The sequence below is a fragment of the Lithobates pipiens genome, unplaced genomic scaffold, assembly GCF_037356315.1.
Source record: "Lithobates pipiens isolate NorthernLeopardFrog02 unplaced genomic scaffold, aLitPip1_a1.2 Scaffold_8, whole genome shotgun sequence".
Taxonomy (NCBI): Eukaryota; Metazoa; Chordata; class Amphibia; order Anura; family Ranidae; genus Lithobates; species Lithobates pipiens.
In genome coordinates, this window is record NW_027507903.1 from 285031899 (window position 1) to 285051443 (window position 19545).

The following is a 19545-nucleotide window of genomic DNA, read 5'->3' on the forward strand; positions in this document are numbered from 1 at the left end:
ATATGTAAAAGAATACATATTGGCCTAAACTGAGGAAGAATTTTTTTTTTTTACATTTTTTTTTTTTCAAAATTGGCGCTTTTTTTTGTTTATAGCACACTCAAAAATTAAAAACCACAGAGGTGATCTAATACCACCAAAAGAAAGCTTTATTTGTGGAAAAAAAAAGAAATCTATTTTGTTTGGGTACAACGTCGCACGACCGCGCAATTGTCAGTTAAAGAGACGCAGTGGCGTATTCAAAAAATGGCCTGGTCAAGGGGGCAAATCCTTCTGGGGCTGAATATTTTTTTACTTTCTGCTATAAAACATACCCCATAAAAAAACTGTAAAAATCTAATTTCTTCATAAATTTAGACCAATATGTATTCTGCTACATATCTTTGGTTAAAAAAAAAGCAATAAGCTTATATTGATTGGTTTGCTCATCTTTGGTTAAAAAAAAAGCAATAAGCTTATATTGATTGGTTTGCTCAAAAGTTATAGCGTCTACAAAATAGGGGAAAGATTTATGGCATCTTTATTTTTGTTACTAGTAATGGTGGTGATCAGTGATTTTTAGCAGGACTGCGACATTGCGGCAGACACATCGGACACCTAGCTGACATTGTTGACACTTTTTTGGGAACCAGTGACATTATTACAGTGATTAGTGCTAAAAATATGCACCGACATTGTACCAATGACACTGGCAGGGAAGGGGTAAACATGAAGAGCGATCAAAAGGTTAAATGTGTTCCCTCAGTGTGTTTCTAACTGTGTGGGGGGATGGCTGCTTGGGAGAACCCACAGATCCGTTTCCTGCATAGCAGAAAGACAGAATCTCTGTGCGATCCCCTGTCAGAACGGAGATCTGCCTTGTTTACTATAGCAGATACCCGCTCTGTCACTGCGGGGAACGATCACGAGTTGCCGGCGGACATAAAGTCTTCAGGACCCACTGATTGGCTCCCCCACTGGCCAATGAGCCTACAGATCACTGTACACGAGCCCAACTTACACCTTTGGCAATCTGCACAGCCAGGCCAACCTGCCATAGTATAATTGTGGTGGTGGCATCTTTCTAGATCTATCTGACCTTGGCTTGGCATCAAGAGATCCCCAAATTTTCCACTTCTTATTAAATGATTGAACAGTACTGACTGGAATATTCAAAGCTTTGGATATCTTTTTATATCCCTTTTCATCTTTGTAAAGTTTCATTACCTTGTTACGCAGGTCTTTTGACTGTTCTTTTCCTCTCCCCATGGCTTAGTATGTAGCCTGCTTAGTGCATCCATGTGAGAGCTAACAAACTCATTGACTATTTATACACAGACACAAATTGTGATTTGAAAAGCCACAAATGTGGGAAATTAACCTTTTATTGCCCTTTTAACCTGTGTGTGCCACCTTCTGTGTCTGTACCAAGGCCAAACATTCCAAGGTATGTCAACTTTTTATCAGGGCCATTTGGGTGATTTCTGTTAACATTATGATTTTAAAAGGAGCCAAAAAAACGATGTGATAATAAATAGCTTCATGTGATCCCTATCCTTGAATAAAGACAGTTTTTTGGCATTATTAATCATACTTTCAATATAAATGCCCAAATTTCACAATTTCTGCTGGGGTATGCAAACTATTGAGCACAACTGTATGCATTTGTTCCAATGATATAAAATGAATCTGTTAAGAAACAACATCTTGCATAGTTAGCAGTCTACAATTGTTTGTAGTAGGTTTATGTTAACTTACTTAAAGTGATACTTAAAGTTGTGAAGGTTGAAGGTTTTTTACATTCATGTACTTTATGCATGAAGGTAAAGAACCTTTCAATGTCCAGCTGCCCCCTCCGTTCCCCTAATACTTAACTAAGTCCGATCTTGATCCAGCGATAAGCATGAGAGTCAAGGCTCTCCCGGGTCTCTCCTTTCTGATTGGCTAAGATGCAGGAGCCATCAGTTTCCATGGCTGTCAATCACAGCCAATGGGGTGGGAGCAGGGGGCGAGGCTGAGTCACGCTCTTTCTGTCTTATGGACACAGAGAGACAGCTCGGGAGCAAGCATGCATGGCTGCCCTCATAGCAAGCAACTTGCTATGGTGCCACTTGGCAGGGGGAGGGGCAACTCACCAGTGGGGGACCCTAGAAGAAGAGGATTGGGACTGCTCTGTGCAAAACCACTGCACAGAGCAGGTAAGTATAACATGTCTGTTATTTTTTAATTTACTTTTTTTTTCGTATCATAGGGGCACATAGGGGCATAGGGGTTTATTGTCAAAAGGTAAGTGAAAAAGCTGAAGTTAGAAGCTGATTGGTTACCATGGACAGCTACACCAGATTAGGTGTGCACCAGTTTTAGTAATTATCTCCAAGTAAAATAACTTCTTTCTCAGTGACTTTATTTTTCTGATCTATTTTTTTTGTTGGCTAAAACAGAGCTTTCCTGTTTCTTTTTCCTTTTTTTGAAGTCTATAGTATAATCTGTTAGTGACATTATAACTTTGCATGTTTTGGTGTCCTTTGTACCTGTCACTTCTTGTGACTCTTTTCAGAACTACATATAGAAACCTTAATGTAAAAAAAATCTTTACACTATTAACTGCATTTTCTTCAGCTGTTGTGCCCTCATTGCACATTGTTTTTTTTTTTTTTAATTACATTTAAATTTTATAGGTCTCTGTACTTAAACCTGCTAGGACTATGGGCAATATTGGCCTGTGCTGTGATCTCAGGCCTCATTCTATATTCAGTGTATAAAGACTGTGATCCGTGGATGTCAAAGCGTGTGTCTGCTCCTGATCAGGTACATATTTAACAACAAAAAAAACATTTTATCTGAGATCCTTAGAGTGCACCTATGGTAAAAAATTTATTATGTTAGTTTAATTTAATATTATTTTAACCATTTCAATACAGGCCATTTTAATCCCCTTTCTGCCCAGGCCAATTTTTAGTTTTCAGTGCTGTAACACTTTGAATGACAATTGCACAGTCATGCAACCCTGAATGGATTTGCCCCATTAATGACCAGGCCATTTTATGGATACGCCACTGCGTCTCTTTAACTGACAATTGTGCGGTCGTGCAACGTTTTGGTGGTATTTGATAACCTTTGCGGTTTTTATTTCTTGTGCTATAAACAAAAGAAGAGTGACAAGTTTGAAAAAAAAACACAATATGTTTTACTTTTTGCTTTAAAAAAACAAAAATGTTTTCCTCAGTTTAGGCCGATATGTATTCTTCTACATACTATTGGTAAAAAAATAAAAAATAAACGCAATAAGCGTATATTGATTGGTTTGCACAAAGTTATATTACTAAAAGAAAACCAATCAGTGCGTACTTACAACAGCAAAAGGCCAAAACAGTGATGTAAACATGAACCAGGCAGGGTAGTTTTATTAAAGTGTTTTTAAAAGCAGAGGTTTTTACCTTAATGCATTCTTTGCATTGAGATTAAAAAAATAGTCTGTGTTTACCTCCCCCCAGCCCCTCCTAAATACCTGAACTTGATCAAGCGGGTTGTTATGGGGGCCCTTAGCAGGGGGAGGAGCCAGGAGCGTCAGTGGGGGACCCGGGAAAATTGCTGCTCTGTGCAAAACCATTGCACAGAGCAGGGAAGTATGACTTCCTTGTTATTAAAAAAAAGTATGCTTACAATTACTTTAAAGATGAATCACCATGACGGTGACATCATGCAGACTCGTCAGCTAACGTGTTTCAAGGGACAAACCTTCTTCTTCATAGCAAGGATTAAATCAGAACTAAAATTACTCTCACACCAGCACTGCAGTGTCCTGGAGCTGCCTCCTTGCCGTTGACATCCTTAGGCTGGTTTGCTTCTGGATACCCATCTTTGCCCATTTTCATTTGCCAAGCCAAATTGGTGTCACTCTTGTATGGGAGTTCATTCATCTCACTATTGCCAAAACTGTACACTGAGCTGCACATGCACAGCTCAGTGTACAGGTCAGACAGGTAGGTAAGAAAAAGGAGAAACATACAGGGGATTTTCAATATAGGGCTGGCTATCAACACTTTTCTGGTGGTAGTTCTCTTATGATACAGCTGATGTCATGACTCAAATATGGGCAATGCACATGTTTGGGAAATTGCTTTTTCAGTGGGTGGGTGGTGCCTCATGAGGAACTGAGAAGCTAATTTGCATCCAAGAGCGTTATTTGTCTCCAATGGCAGGTAACTGCTCCAGCCCATGGTCAGCTGTGGCCGCTGTCAGCCTATCATTGCTTTGTACAGGCAGCAACTATCCACATCTTCCTGTGAGTCCAGCTGAAAAAATATATTCCGTTTTTTTTTTTGCAGCTGTGATAATAGTCTTATGTGAATGAGCCCTGAAAGTGGGTTTAACTGCATTTAGCCACATTTAGAGTTTCTATTTGATCCTGGATCCACAGAATTTTGGCTCTAAATATAGCTTGACCAAATACACCTACACACGGGAAAACACACAGTGTGAATGGTACCATTAATACAAATTACATGCATTTATATGGGTTTACAACAATGATTAAATGCAGGTTTGACACTGCCAGTGTGATTGAGCCTAAAGTGATGTTTTTTATTAAATTTTTTTAATTTTTATGGAATATACCCAAGACCCTGCAAATATTACTAAAGTACAATTTGAATAGAGCACACAACAAAGGATTGCATTTATAGTCTTATCGGGTTCACAAAAAATCCATTGTTAAAGTAAACATATTTTGTAAAGTTCCACATTTCGTACATGTGATCGCCATTTGTTTATTTACCTCACCTGTGTGTTTAAATAGAATGGGTGTTTCTCAGTGAAATTTGGCATCCATACAGCGTTATCCATCCAAAACAAGCTTCTCTTTTCTGGTAATGATATGTTTGTGTGACTCACAAAGTTAATATTCCCAGTGCTATTTCCTTGTAATATGCCTGCATCAGGGAAACTTGTCATAAAATGTCCACATTAAATTGGCATAGAAGTTTCTGATATGTAATCTTCTTTATTCTATTGTATTTCAATGATAAGAAAACATTGACACATTTTTGTCATTTCAGCTAATGCCTTATCTGGTGCTAGATATTCTCCGGAACTACCCAGGAGTGCCTGGCCTGTTCGTAGCATGTGCTTATAGCGGTACTTTAAGGTGAGCAGTCAATGTTCTCAAAAACAATATTTTAGAGGAAAAAAAAAGAGGCATGCAGAGGTTTTCTTTGCTATATTTTTTTACAGTATATGCCAGTCTACTCTAAAATAATAAAGCGCCACCCCCGTGAGGGCTGCTGGAAGAAGACTGGCCCCATAGGTTTCCCTGACTTTGCAAGATATCCAAAACCTCAGATACTCTGGGTTTGTACATATTTCTAAGTGATAATGCAATTTCACAGACCCCAGACAGTAGCAAAGTAAACAGATATTTTACTTAGGATTCTTGAAGCAGATAAGAACAAGAATGTCTAATGCCGCGTACACACGACCAGACTAGGTCCGACGGTCTTCCCGATGGACTTTTGGCGGAGTTCCAACGGACTTTCCGAATGAACAGACTTGGCCACATACGAACAGACTAAGTCCATTCGAAAGTCCGTTCATTTTGAACGTTATGGCGTAAGACAGGACTAAAAAGGGAAGTTCAATAGCCAGTAGCCAATAGCTTCCCTTGCGTCATATTTGGTCTGTCGAACCAGCATACAGACAAACGGTATATTGAGTCTGTCGGACAGATTTCAAACATGTTCTATTTCTAGGTCCGTCTGATTTAAAAAAATAAAAAAAAACGGATTAGCCCACACAAGATTGGATTGTCCGATGGACTGATTTCGTCCGACCTAGTCTGCGGGAAAGTACGGTCGCATGTATTAGGCAGATATCTTTCAGTGTTAAACTCCTACTCTTGGTAAATATGTAAAGGGTAGAAAATCACAATAAGTCAAACAGTAGTAACTAGTAGGTCCTGAAAGAACACTTTGACCCAAGAATCAAAGGGAACAGAATGACCCTGTCAAAATGCTCCCTTTAAATCCTGATGCCACGGGTTCAACAAACTTTGTGGCTCAATTATAAAACAAAAAGTTACAAGAAATGCAATACTTAATCTCTGAGTGGAGTTTCTCTTAAAGTGGTTGTAAACCCTCTGTGACCACTTTAACCTACAGGTAAGCCTAGATTAAGGCTTACCTGTAGGTGAAAAACATATCTCCTTAACCTGCACATTTAAGGAGATATTTTCCAAAAACCGGGTATCGCTGTCTATGGCGTATGCGCGCCGTAGACAATGGCGCACATGCACTGAGCGTGCCACAATTGAAGGTGAACATGCCATCACTGGCAGCTCCCGTGTGCATGTGGGTATCATGGCAGTGACGGAGGACGTGGACAAGGGTCGCTTCGGGGGCTTCAAACTCAGGTAAGTTATTCATAATGAGCTAGTATGCTATGCATACTAGCTCATTATGACTTTGCCTTGCAAGGTGTATTTTTTTTCCAGGCTTTACTTCCTCTTTAAATTGTGCTGATATTGTGAGTCCTTTAAGTGGGAGGAGAAGAGGAGAGTGGAGGAGTCCTTGTGGTGTAGATGTTCAGTGTCTTCAGCTAGCTCAACAAGGGTCCAGAAGGATTGATGAGTAATGCCGTCCAGCAACAGAAAATAGCACGTGCAAAAGTGTTTCCTTTTTGAGGCTTTAATGTAAACAGATGGGACAAAGGTGTCTGCATGCAGTGTCCTTGTGGGGTGTTTACAGGGTGGGCTTCTGCCCACTCACCAATCCTGATGATACCGAGGCTCAAGGGAATAGGATGTCCCAGAAAAAGCTCTTGTAGAATCTGCAACCAGTGAAGGGTGCCTGGCCGTGCACCTAGCGAAGCTGGGATTCTTCTGTAACTGTACCAGCGTTGACTAGAGTGACCACCGACAGTCAGTTGGCCAACAGGGAGCTGACAATGGTGGATCTGTCTGTTTGCTCACCCGTCAGAGGCTCTTCACACAGCCTATGCTGTGGTGCCTGCTCACATTCCCCTGAGCAGCCGGGTCCCTGCTCTCAGCTGAAGGTTGTGGTCCCAAGACAAAGACTCCTCCCAGGCCAGGCTATTTATGTCCCCACCCAGCATTCTTATCTCTCTCTCCCAGCCGGTTGGAACTTGTAGTATGCAGCAGGCTGGCTCCAATGCAAATCCTAGCACCTTGGACCACATATCCCAGGATCCCTTGCTCTCAGCTCTGCTTGCTCTGCATTCAGGAAATGATGACACAGTGTGCAGATTGAGCACTAGAGGGAAACACGCTCACTACAGCTGGTGTTACAGAAAGTTCCACAATGGCACAGGCAAAGTTAGCCAGCACCTAGTTACAATGATATTATGGAGGAAAGTATAACTAAAGGCAAAACTTTTTTTTAGTTTTGGATAGATTGGAGAGGGATTAGAAAACCTGTCAGTTTTTATTGCTGCCTGTGCCCCCATTAAGGAGATTTAGCCTCTCTATTTTTCCTGTTTACCATTACCACTGAAAGCGAAGAAAATCCCAAATTTCAGGTTGTCCCCAGAAAAGTAATAATAGAGGGGGAATCTTCCAATAGAGCCACTAGTTCTGGGGACCTGGGACAAGAGATTCCCATAATTTGCAAGGATTTCCTTTCACTTCCTGTTTGGCTATGAGACAAGAAATTAAGGGAAATCTTCCCAATCTTACACAGATTGCTTCAAGGGGTTTTATTGGGGTGATGTTCATAAAGTCCAACCTATGTGTGTTATTATATGTCAGTATTACATTGTATATCTCTGTATGTTGTGGTTATTCAGATGCTTATCTAATAGTTTCTGAAACTATCAATGCTCCCCGCTGAAACCCCCGCCTGTGGAAGGGAGTTCCACATCTTTGCTGCTCCTACAGTAAAGGACCAGGGGCGTAACTATAGGGGGTGCAGCAGTCGCGACCACAACTGGGACCTGTGATGCAGCCCCCTCTACATATGGCCGACAGCAGCATAGGCAGCTAGGGGTACCAGTGCACCATGCACACGGGTGGCTGGAGGTGGAGGGTGACCAGCAGAGCTCCATGCTCGACTATCGCACTGGCTGCTCTTTAGTTGTGCATTCCCCGCATGACCTGTGTCCTCGGCCGGCTCCTCAGAGTACCCCTCTCCTGCTCCATGCATTGCCGCTCAGTCAGATTTCTGTTCTCCCCAGCCAGAGTCCCGCCTCCCCCGAGTCCGGCCCACACTTCACTGCATACTTCTCCCAAGTAAACAAACTTTAAGCACACAGATGCAGTTCAGCCCTATGAGAGCCGGCTCCCCGGAGGACACTGCAGACTTGTCTGCCAGCCCCCCTCCTCCCCCGTCATAAACAGATGATGAAAGGTCTTTCTGGGAGATATGCTGATCGCCCGTCCAGCACACTGGATGGAGCCCAGGCCAACATGGATGAGTGCGCAGCCTACAGCTTGGTCATGGTGAGTGAGAGGACCCCACTCCCCACACACCATTACATACCCCCTCCATCTCCCCCTGGGGACAGGGACCCCTTCTCACCTGGGGGCAGTAGCTTCATCTGCCCTGGAGAAAAGGACCTCATCTCTTCTGGGGACGGGGACCCCATCCTGCCTAGGGACAGTCCCCAAATGGGGCACCTAAAAATAAAAAAATAATAATAAAAAAAAAATACTGATACCAGTGGTGGAACTACAGGGCTCACAAAGGTCATACCTGTGACCACGCCCTGGAGTTCCACCGCCGGACTCGGAGGGAAGGGCCCTGGCTGGGGTTCAGGGGGGCCCTTCGTGGTTTCTTGCATCAGGGCCCTGAAGGTTCTAGCTACGCCACTGTAAAGGACCCTCTACACAGTTTAGGGTTAAACCTCTTTTCTTCTAATTTTAATGAGTGGCCCTTCCACAGAAACATTTTATCCCTATTGTGGGGTCACCAGTACGGTATTTGTAAATTTAAGTCATATCCCTCTCAAGCGTCTCTTCTCAAGAGAGAATAAGTTCAGTGCTCACAACTTTTCTTCATAACTAATATCCTCCAGACCCTTTATTAGCATTGTTGCCCTTCTTTGTACTCGCCCCATTTCCAGTACATCCTTCCTGAGGACTGGAGCCCAGAACTGGGCAGCATACTCCAGGTGAGGCCAGACCAGAGTCTTGTAGAGTGGGAATAGTATCGCTCTATCTCTTGAGTTAATCCCTTTTTAATGCATACCAATATTCTGTTTGTTTTGTTAGCATCAGCTTGCCATTGCATGTCATTGCTGAGCTGATCATCTACTAGGACCCCCAGGTCCCTTTCCATCCTAGATTCCCCCAGAGTTTCTCCCCCTAGTGAGTAGATTGCATTCATATTTTTGACACTCAGAATGCATTATTTTAAAATTTTCTACATTAAACCTCATTTGCCTTGTAGTTGCCCACCCCATTCATTCGCAGTTATTTCCCTGCTTAGCTTAGTATCGTCCGCAAATACCGAGATTGAACTGCTTACCCCATCCTCTAAGACGTATATGAACAAATTAAATAGGATTGGTCACACAGAACCCTGGGGGACCCCACTTTCCACCAACAATCATTCTGAGTACTCCCCATTTATCACCACCCTCTGAACTCGCACTTGTAGCCAGTTTTCAATCCATGTAGTCACCCTATGGTCCATGCCAATGGACCTTACTTTGTACAGTAAATTCCTTCCTTTATCTAGATGGCAGCTTCCCTCCTCATAGAAGGTTAATAGATTGGTTTGGCAAGAACGATTCTTCATAAATCCATGCTGATTACTGTTAATATAACTGTTTTCATTACTAAAATCTTGTATATAGTCCCTTGGCATCCCCTCCAAGAGCTTGCATGCTATTGATGTTAGGCTAATTGGTCTGTAATTCCCAGGGTTGTATTGTGGCTCTTTTTAAATAATGGTGCTACATTGGCTTTTCTCCAATCATCTGGTACCATTCCAGTCAGTAGACTGTCAGTAAAAAATGGTCTGACAATTACTTAACTGAGTTCCCTAAGTACCCTTGGGTGCAAGCCACCTGGCCCTGGTGATTTATTAATGTTAGGTTTTCCAAGTCTATTTCTAATTCTGTCCTCAGCCATGAGGGGGCTTCCTGTGATGTGTCATGAGGATAAACGCTGCAACTTTGGTTACTGAACAATAAATTCAATACCTTTGCCATCTCCCCATCATTTGTAGCCAGATTTCCTTTCTCATTCTTTTGGGGCCAGTATGGTCTGTCCACCCTTTATTACTGTTTATATACTTAAAAAATGTATTGGAATCTTTTTTGCTTCCCTCCGCTATGTGTCTTTCATGTTCTATCTTAGCCACCCTAATCGCAGCCTTACATTTCTTGTCGCATTCTATGTAATGTCTGAATGCTGATGATGATCCCTCAGCCTTGCATTTTTTGAAGGCCTTCTCCTTTGCTTTTATATGCATTTTTTACATTGGAGTTAAGCCATTCAGGACTTTTGTTCACTCTTTTAAATTTATTTCCCAATGGGATGCACTGACTAATGCCCTTATTTAATATGCTCTGAAAGAAACCCATCTCTCCTCCGTGTTCTCTGTTCCTAAGATTTCTTCTAGCAAAGTTCGTAGTTTAGGGAAGTTGGCTCTTTTGAAATTCAGTGTCTTTGTATTCCCCCTTTGTTTCCTAGTTGTGTGATTTATAATGAAGCCAATTGACCTGTGATCGCTGTTTCCTAAATTGCCCTGTGATCGCTGTTTCCTAAATTGCCCCTTATTTCCACATTCATGATCAGGTCTGTATTGTTGGTAATCAGTAGGCCTAGTAACTCTTTGTTTCTAGTTGGTGCGTCTACCATCTGACCCATGAAATTGTCCTGCAAGACATATACTATAGGAACTGGCGAGCCATAGACGAATGCGTGGTTCCTTCCGCCCAGTCTATATCTGGATAATTAAAATCACCCATTATGATAACACTTCCCATCCTTGCTGCTAATCCAAATTGTGATAGGAGGTCTGTCACCCCCTCCTCCCTTAGGTTAGGGGGCCTATAGCATACTCCCAGTATTATTTTGCCATTACTTTCATCCCTTTGGAGCTCTACACATAAGGATTCCACCTTCTCCCTAGCTCCCTTATTGATGTCATCTCTCACATTCACTTGTACATTATTATTGATATACAGGCATACCCTTCCCTCTTTTTTACCCTCTCTATCCCTGTGATAAAGGGAACACCCTTGGATGGTTGCCAGCCAATCATGAGAGCTGTTAAATCAGGTCTCTGAAATTCCCACAATCTAAATTCTCCTTGTACAGCAGTATCTCTAGCTCTTCCATCTTGTCTTACAGGCTCCTGGCATTGGTGAACATGCCACATAGTTTAGACCAGTCGCATACTGTCCTCTTATTGGGTGATTTCAAATAGGACTTGTTACTATACTTGCCTAGGGTTTATGTGCTTTAGTCAACTTACCATTAATGCCCCCAATACTACATTCTGGAATATGTTCTGACTATCTCTACCTATGGACTCTCTCCCCCGTTGCCTAATTTTAAAGCCCCTCCAACATTTCACCCATCTTCACTCCCAGCAGATCTGAATTCTCCTCATTTAGGTGCAGTCCGTTGCTTCTATACAACTGGTCACCGGCTGAAAAGTCAGCCCAGTTCTGCAGGAACCCAAACCCCTCCTTACTACTTGAAGTCTGATTTAGTATATCTCTTGTGGGTTTCAGTGCTGAGATCTCTCTGCCATAGTTCCTAGATTTCTTACTAACCTTGGTCATTTTTAGGTGTTCCCAGACCTTGATATGTTCCTTCTTGTCCTTTTGCTCTTTCTATATTCTAAAATATTCCAAAACTTTAGGAACATCATGGAAATGCAAAACTTTGTTGAATGACCATTGAGTGGGTTAACTCTCCAGTCTCTATCAAAAAGTGAGATATCTGTTTTTGTTGGACCTATCCTATAAAATACTATTTTAAAGCAAAGGCCAATTTTGATGTTGACCAACACACATGATGTCATCACACCGAAAGCGACTGTGTATTCCCCTGGGGAGTTTGATTTGTACAGCTGTCATTTTTTTTATTTATGTAGTATTGTTTTATCATAAATATTTGATAGCATTGATTTTACATTATGTGGATCATTCTCATTTTTCCATGCACGTTCCCCTGAGTGGCTGCCAATATATATTGTTTTGTATTGAGCTAATCACTTTCAAATATGATATGACTTCTCATTTTGAGGGTACTGTTCTGGTAAGCCTTTGATTTTGGCACTGGTGTGAGAGCACTGAGCGTGTTTTTTTCACCTGCAGGAGTTTTCCACATCACTATTTGAAGATTTATATGAAGATCATTTCATCTAGAATTCACAGTGGAGTTTTGTTTGCACAGACATTTTATTATAGATACACATACTAGACTGCTATTAGTTTTGTTGTGTTTTTATTTTATGGGTGCTGCACTGTAGTTTGGTTTATGTGATTTCACCATTTTTGGATCTAATGGTGTGCTAGCAACTAGATCATGGAATTCACATTCTTAGTGCAATTGTTTAATGTTAACCAAAAATAAATGTTCACCAGAGCGTTTGCTCTCGCCATCACTGAGTCAACTAATTTTGATTGAAAGCTCATAAAGTTTCACCCAGACCTTCTATTTGAATGGAATCAGAGACATATTAAACAGGTAACTTTTGTGCCTAGAGCATGCCCAGTACAATATGTATGATTTTTTCCTGAACAAAAACCACAATCGCAGTTACAATTTAGTTCAAGAAAACAAATTCCATTCTGCTCTGTCATATTTTCTCGCCACTACAGTCAAAAACAATCGCTGCTTTGACCCTACTATTTGAAAATCAAACAAACATGACGAAAATAAAAATTTGGGAACAAAATTCTACTGGTCCATGGCCAGCTTTAGTTAGTAAAGTAGACTGGATAATTGTGAACAGTCTTTCATTTGTATTCAACGTTATTGTATTCATCATGGGTGTAATTAATTATTGCCTGGGGTGCAATTCACAGTTTCACTTGAGAATACAGCAGACATGATGTAAGGGCTGCCAAGTTCTTAGGTAATTGCATTGCATCTGTTACGACAAATGAGAGCAGTACTATAATTTTGATGGAAAGTGTAGAAATGAGTGAGACCTGTCTCAGCCTGCAGCAAAAACACCAAAATGCCTCCATCCCTGAATAATATAAACAAAAGAAATGGGGTTGGGACTTTACATGAGGCATGCGGGTGTGTATAATGGTAGAATAAACATGAATGGGTTGAATGTCATAGTCCCCTAGGGGTACATCATAATAAATGTTAATGATTATAATAAAGCCGATAATAATAAAACTTTTATGATACAGAATGTAGTCATAAAAAAATCAATAGATAATAATAATACTAATAATAATTGAATTTGTTGGAAGGTGTTGGTGGTTTTGGAGTTTTTAGGAAGAACTACCATACAGTACCAGATTCTTTCAGCCGACCCAGTGATACTGTATGGGTGTTGATCTGGGTTGCGTCCTCAAATTGAGTTTTCAGGCTCCTCCAGAGACACCAACCTTGCGCTCGGTCCTCCACTGGAAAAGTCCTCCCCTGGATCCTCCAGCTTTCTTAGCTTCTCCCTGCAGATGAGACAGCACAGGACCACCCCTGGATCAGCAGGCCCAAGACATTCCTGTGCCTACATTCTCAGTTGCGAGACCTCGGGCCAGCCGGCCTGAGGAGCAAGACCATGCGACACAGACCCCAGGCCAGGAGGGCCCTGGGGTTGGGACCACGGACCCTGGAAAACTAACCCAAAAAAATGGTGTTGGTACCTTAAATACCCTCTCCCAGAATGCACAGCAGGGAAACCACACCCACTGAATCATTTCTGAGCAAAAGGTGGCATTCAATGCATCCAGCCTGCTGCTGTTCCACACCCACCGACGGTGACAGCGACACCTACGGTCAGGTGGGAATCAATCCAACCCAGCTGAGCTGGTACAGAAACCAGAACTTTTAGAGAAATCAGTCTGAGCCAAACGAAAGCTTCAGACAATTAATTTTGAAAAAAGAACAATAGCGTCTGCTCATCAGGAGCAGGGCGCTACACAAATATATGAGGTGTCCATGAAGTTTGTCTGTGACAGCCCTGGGTCTCCTACTAATGACTGGGACCAGCAGGTACTGGATCCCGATCACATGATCACTGTGAAAGCCACTGATTGGCTATCACAGTAAACACTGACTTTGTAGCCCTTCCCTGTGTTGTCCCTCCTCTGGAGAAACAACAGACTTGTTTGCTAGGGAGGCGGAAACAATACACTGTATCTAGTCCCCCTTAGTAATGATAAATCTGTGCAAAAAAAAAAGTCTGTTACCTAGCTTAGTGAATGTAGGTGTCAGTGTTAGTGGCAGTTAGTGTCAGTGGGTCAGGCAGTGTCAGCGTATATATCAGTTAATGGCAGTGTAAGCCTGGGTTCACACTAGTGTGTGCGGAACACTGCATGTGATGTGATATTTTGTATGGCTCAAATAGCATTGCATCCGCACCAAAATGGTTTTCTGCACCTAAATTGCATCGTATGGGTGTTAACACTCATACAATGTGATCCTGGCAATCGCACTGCATTTTGCAATCTATTTGGGGGTGCCGTTAATCTAACATTAACACCCGCAGCAGATCACATCAATTGCCATGCCGTTGCGGTGCGATGCAATGCAGGGAAACGCAGCAAATCTTGTTTGTTTTCCGCTTTACATTAGTGTGAACCAGGGTTAAAGCGGATCTTCAGTCATTTTTTTCAACTCTCCATCTATTAAATCTTCTACCCTTGTTGTTTTAACTTTGAATAGTAAAAAAAAAAAAAAAAAAATTCTGCCAGTAAATACCAAATACAGCCCACTTCATGTTTTTTGTCTGATCATTAACATAGGCTTATGACATCATGCACAGCTCTCTCTCTCTCACCCTTGTGAGGGTTTGCCAGGAAGGGGGGGGGGGTGTGAGTCATAAAAGTGCCAATGAAAGCTGCAATGCTGCAGGGCTGCAGAGCTGGAGGTGTGCCTCTGTAAATCCAGGAAGTGAACAGGCAGCAGCTTCAGCTGCCCACAGTTAAAATGATTGCAGCCAGACTCAGTGGAGGGAGATTTCAGAAGCTTCAGAATGGCAAAGATGTTTTTATTATGAATTATGTGAGCAGACTGCAATTCCTCTTTAACCGGTTCCCGACTGGTGCACACCGATCTATGTCGGCAAAATGGCACGGCTGGGCAAATGGGCATACCTGTATGTCCCTTTGAATTTGCCGCCGTGCCATTGCAGCGGTGCGCACCGACCGGGAGCTCTGTGAGCAGGATCGCGGGTCCTGCGGACTCGATGTCTGTGGGGATACCCACGATCGTCTCAGGGAGAGGAAGAATGGGGAGATGCTTATGTAAACAAGCACTAGTTCTGCCTAGTGACAGTGTCACTGATCATAGTTCCCTGTGATCGGGATCACTGATCAGAGCTCCCGATCACAGGAAGCTATGATCAGTGATATGTCACAGCTAGCCCATCCCCCTACAGTTAGACCATATCCCTAAGACACACTTAACCCCTACAGCACCACCTAATGTTAACCCCTTCACTGCCAGTCACATTTACACAGTAATCAATGCAATTTTAATCGCTCTGATTGCTATATAAATGCGAATGGTCCCAAAATCGCGCCAAAATTGTCTGCCGCGTCCACAATAATGTCGCAGTCACGATAAAAATCACTGATCGCTGCCATTACTAGTAACAAAAAAATATTAATAAAAATGCTGTAAAACTATCCCCTATTTTGTAGACACTATAACTTTTGTGCAAACCAATCAATAAACCCTTATTGCGTTTTTTTTTTACCAAAAATATGTAGAAGAATACGTATTGGCCTAAACTGAGGAAAAACATGTTTTTTTTAATATATTTTTGGGGATATATATTATAGAAAAAAGCAAAAAATAATGTGTTTTCTTTTTCAAAATTGTGGCTCCAAAAGAAAACTCTATTTGTGGGGAAAAAAAAGGCGTAAATTTGTTTGGGAGCCACGTCGCACGACCGCGCAATTGTCAGTTAAAGTGACGCAGTGCCGAATCTCAAAAAGTGCTCTGGTCTTTGGCCAGCAAAATGGTCCAGAGCTTAAGTGGTTAAGTGTCAGTTAGTGTCAGTGTGTCAGTTATATCAGGATTTTCATTAACATTTCTCATCAAATGAAAGCCCGATCTGTCCTGAAAAAAATTGTTGCAATGACATGCACAGTTTTACTAACACATATTAAAGTAACAAAATTTGGCTTGGGCGTTAAGGTTTGTTTTGACCCTGGTCATGAAGGGGTTAGGATGGCCAAACAATATGAATACACATGTAATAAAATTACAACTTCGGTGAATTTCGTTTAGTTTTGGTTCGTTGTCATTCGTAAAATACATAATTAAATTTTGTTATATTCGTTATGTTACGTTAATTAGTTTTCGGATAATTTGTTATTTCTGTAGAGTGTCGATATTCATTATACTGAATCTCGAATCATGTTGAATCCATTCGTTATATACGCTATAATTTCTTTCATATTCGATGAAATTCAATATTTATGTATGTATGTTTGTATATATATATTCATGATAATGATTCGTAGTTTGGAACATTGTCATTCGTAAAATACAGAATTTCATTCTGTTATATTAGTTATGTTACGTTAATTCGTTTTTGGATAATTCATCATTTCAGTAGAGTGTGGATATTGGTTATACTGAATCTCGAATCATGTCGAATTCATTCGTTATATAAGCTATAATTTCTTTTGTATTTGATGAAATTCAATATTTTTTCGAGTCTAGTGACTTATACCTGTGTTTACTTAAAAACATTCATGCACCTCTTTCCAATTGGTGATCTGCCAATGTATGGGAGTTGTCATTATTAAAGACTGCTAAGCTACCCTTGCTTTGTGAAATTCTGTAAGATAAACCCCAAGTGATATTGAGGTTCAGATCATCAGCAGGAGTTAGCATTTACTCTTGAAATGATTGTTAACATGAAAAAATCAACTGAAACATTACATTTTACATGATCCATACCATGTCTTTAAATCAGGGTATGGAGGGTTCTTCAGACAACCTGTTAAAGAAGAGTTCCAGGCATGGTGTCTTTTTAAATAGTTACATTGGTCCTGCATGGACCAATGTAACTAAATGTAGCCAGGAGCTGGCTATTGTGCCTGCAATTCAAGGACAATATGCAATGTTGTTAATGTGGAGCTGTCTCCCTCTAGTGTTGGCTTGGACTCCATGTGTCATTTCCTAAAGAGGTGGGATGTGTAGTTCAGAATGCTGGGGTTTCAATTCCAGCAGGACTGGCCTAAACTACAACCACCAGATTGCTGAGGAGACTGCAGGGAGAGGATATAAAAGGGCTGGTTTAGGCCTAGATCAGTCTCTTGTGATGTTGGCCTGGATCAGCCAGTGGGAGCTTTGTGCCAGTGTGAACTGTGGCCGAGTCTGCAAAGGAGAGCGTTATACAGTTGCATCCGCAGAGACATCTGAGGACAGCATAGCTTCCTATCTACAGCGGTTTGGAGGCTGTTCCAGATCTTTCAGCACTACCTGCACTTCATATCCAGGTAGGCAGCGGCGCGGTGTGATGGAAGTCAGATGCCATTCCCTGAGCCAGGACCTAGAGAGAGATCTTATAGGAACCATCATCATATGCATCGCTACCAGCAACTTCTATTACACTATAAGACACTGCATATAGACATCATGGTCTCTGCCCAGATTTCTGATACTTGTAGAGCCACTGGAAGCAATTTCATTCACTCTAATAGACACTGTATGCAGACATCTGTGCTTTATTCACATCCCTGTCATCTGTCATTTGGAAGGAAGAGGGTGAAGATGGATGCTACCATCAGCGGGGACATCGCGGGCTTCGCTTGCAGGTAAGTGCCACATAATGAGCTAGTACGTGATGCATACTAGCCCATTACGATTTTACTTTGCACGGGAACAAAGAGGATGTAAAATCTTCTTTAACTCCTTTTTATTCTCTACTCATCTTCCCAAGTGACTAGTGTTTGATTAGCACAAGGGGTTTGCTATCATTTCTCTGGAACCCTATTTAACCGCTTAAGGACCGCCTCACGCCGATGTACGTCGGCAGAATGGCACGGCTGGGCACAAGCATCTACAGGCACGTTGCCCTTTAAGTGCCCAGCCGGCGGCGCACTCGCGACCTGGTCCTGAGCTTCCAGACCGTGGCCGCAGGACCCACGGACCCGATCGCCGCCGGTGTCCCATGATCGGGTCACAGAGCTGAAGAATGAGGAGAGGTAAGTGTAAACAAACCTCTCCTCGTGCTTCCTACTGAGGCTGTCACTGATCGTCTGTTCCTTGTTATAAGGATAGACCACCAGTGACGTCAGACGCCAAGCCACGCCCCCCTAGAGTTAAAAGAAAACACACACACTTAACCCCTACACTGCTCCCTAGTGGTTAACCCCTTCACTGCCAGTGACATTTTTACAGTAATCAGTGCATTTTAATTGCACTGATTGCTGTATTAATGACAATGGTCCCAAAAATGTGTCAAAATTGTCTGATGTCTCCGCCATAATGTCGCAGTCACAATAAAAATCGTTGATCACCGCCATTACTAGTAAAAAAAAAATTAATAATAAAAATGCCATAAAACTATCCCCTATTTTGTAGACGCTATAACTTTTGCACAAACCAATCAATAAATGCTTATTGCGATTACCAAAAATATGTAGAAGAATACATATCGGCCTTAACTGAGGAAAAAAAAATGTTTTTGATATTTTTGGGGGATATTTATTATAGCAAAATGGAAAATATAATGCTTTTTTTTCAAAATTGTCGCTCTTTTTTTGTTTATAGTGCAAAAAAAAAAACAGGGGTGATCAAATACCACCAAAAGAAAGCTCTATTTGTGGTAAAAAAAGGCTGTCAATTTTGTTTTGGAGCCACGTCGCAGGACCGCGCAATTGTCAGTTAAAGCGACACAGTTCCTGAATCGTAAAAAGGGGCTTGGTCCTTTAGCTGGATAATGGTCCGGGGTGGTTAAAGGAGTCAGCCAATTTAAACACAACAGTTTGCTTGATGTCTTTTTAGTTGTTTTGATGTTGATGGTCTGTGGTCTAAGGAGACAGAAAGAAGTAGTCTGACATAGAACACAAAGTGCCAGTCCCCTACCTTTCTGCTGCCTGTTCAAATAAGTTTCTGTGACGGAAGTAAGATTTGATTGAATTTGGTCACACTGTGTTCTTTGCATTTCACTTTACCAATATAAATCTATAAATTGCAAAACTGCATTTCATACTAGTGCCATATAGTTCAGATACAATATCTTTATGACTTACAGTGCTATGCACTTTCATGTGTCACTTTTACCTCAGTAAACAAACTTGAACTGCTTCACTGGTATTGTGTAAGTTTCTTGTTATTGGTGACAATGGGTAAAAATGACTGAAACCGGGGTGTCAGAGGTGTCGGAGAACTAGTCGGGGCAACCAGTGGGGTACAGATTCTACCAGCGGCCCTCATGAGGGTAGCGCTAC

General features: G+C 41.7%; 1 protein-coding gene across 2 annotated transcripts in view; it reads left to right on the plus strand.

Annotated features, from left to right (window-relative positions):
* Nucleotides 1–19545, plus strand: part of LOC143962801 (sodium-coupled monocarboxylate transporter 1-like) — a 97828-nt gene that overhangs the window by 40728 nt on the left and 37555 nt on the right. For both annotated transcript variants that reach the window (XM_077472262.1, XM_077472263.1), the window contains exons 7-8: nt 2658–2787; nt 5037–5125. In XM_077472262.1, coding sequence (XP_077328388.1) covers nt 2658–2787; nt 5037–5125 — 219 coding nt within the window. The remainder of the gene's footprint in view (nt 1–2657; nt 2788–5036; nt 5126–19545) is intronic.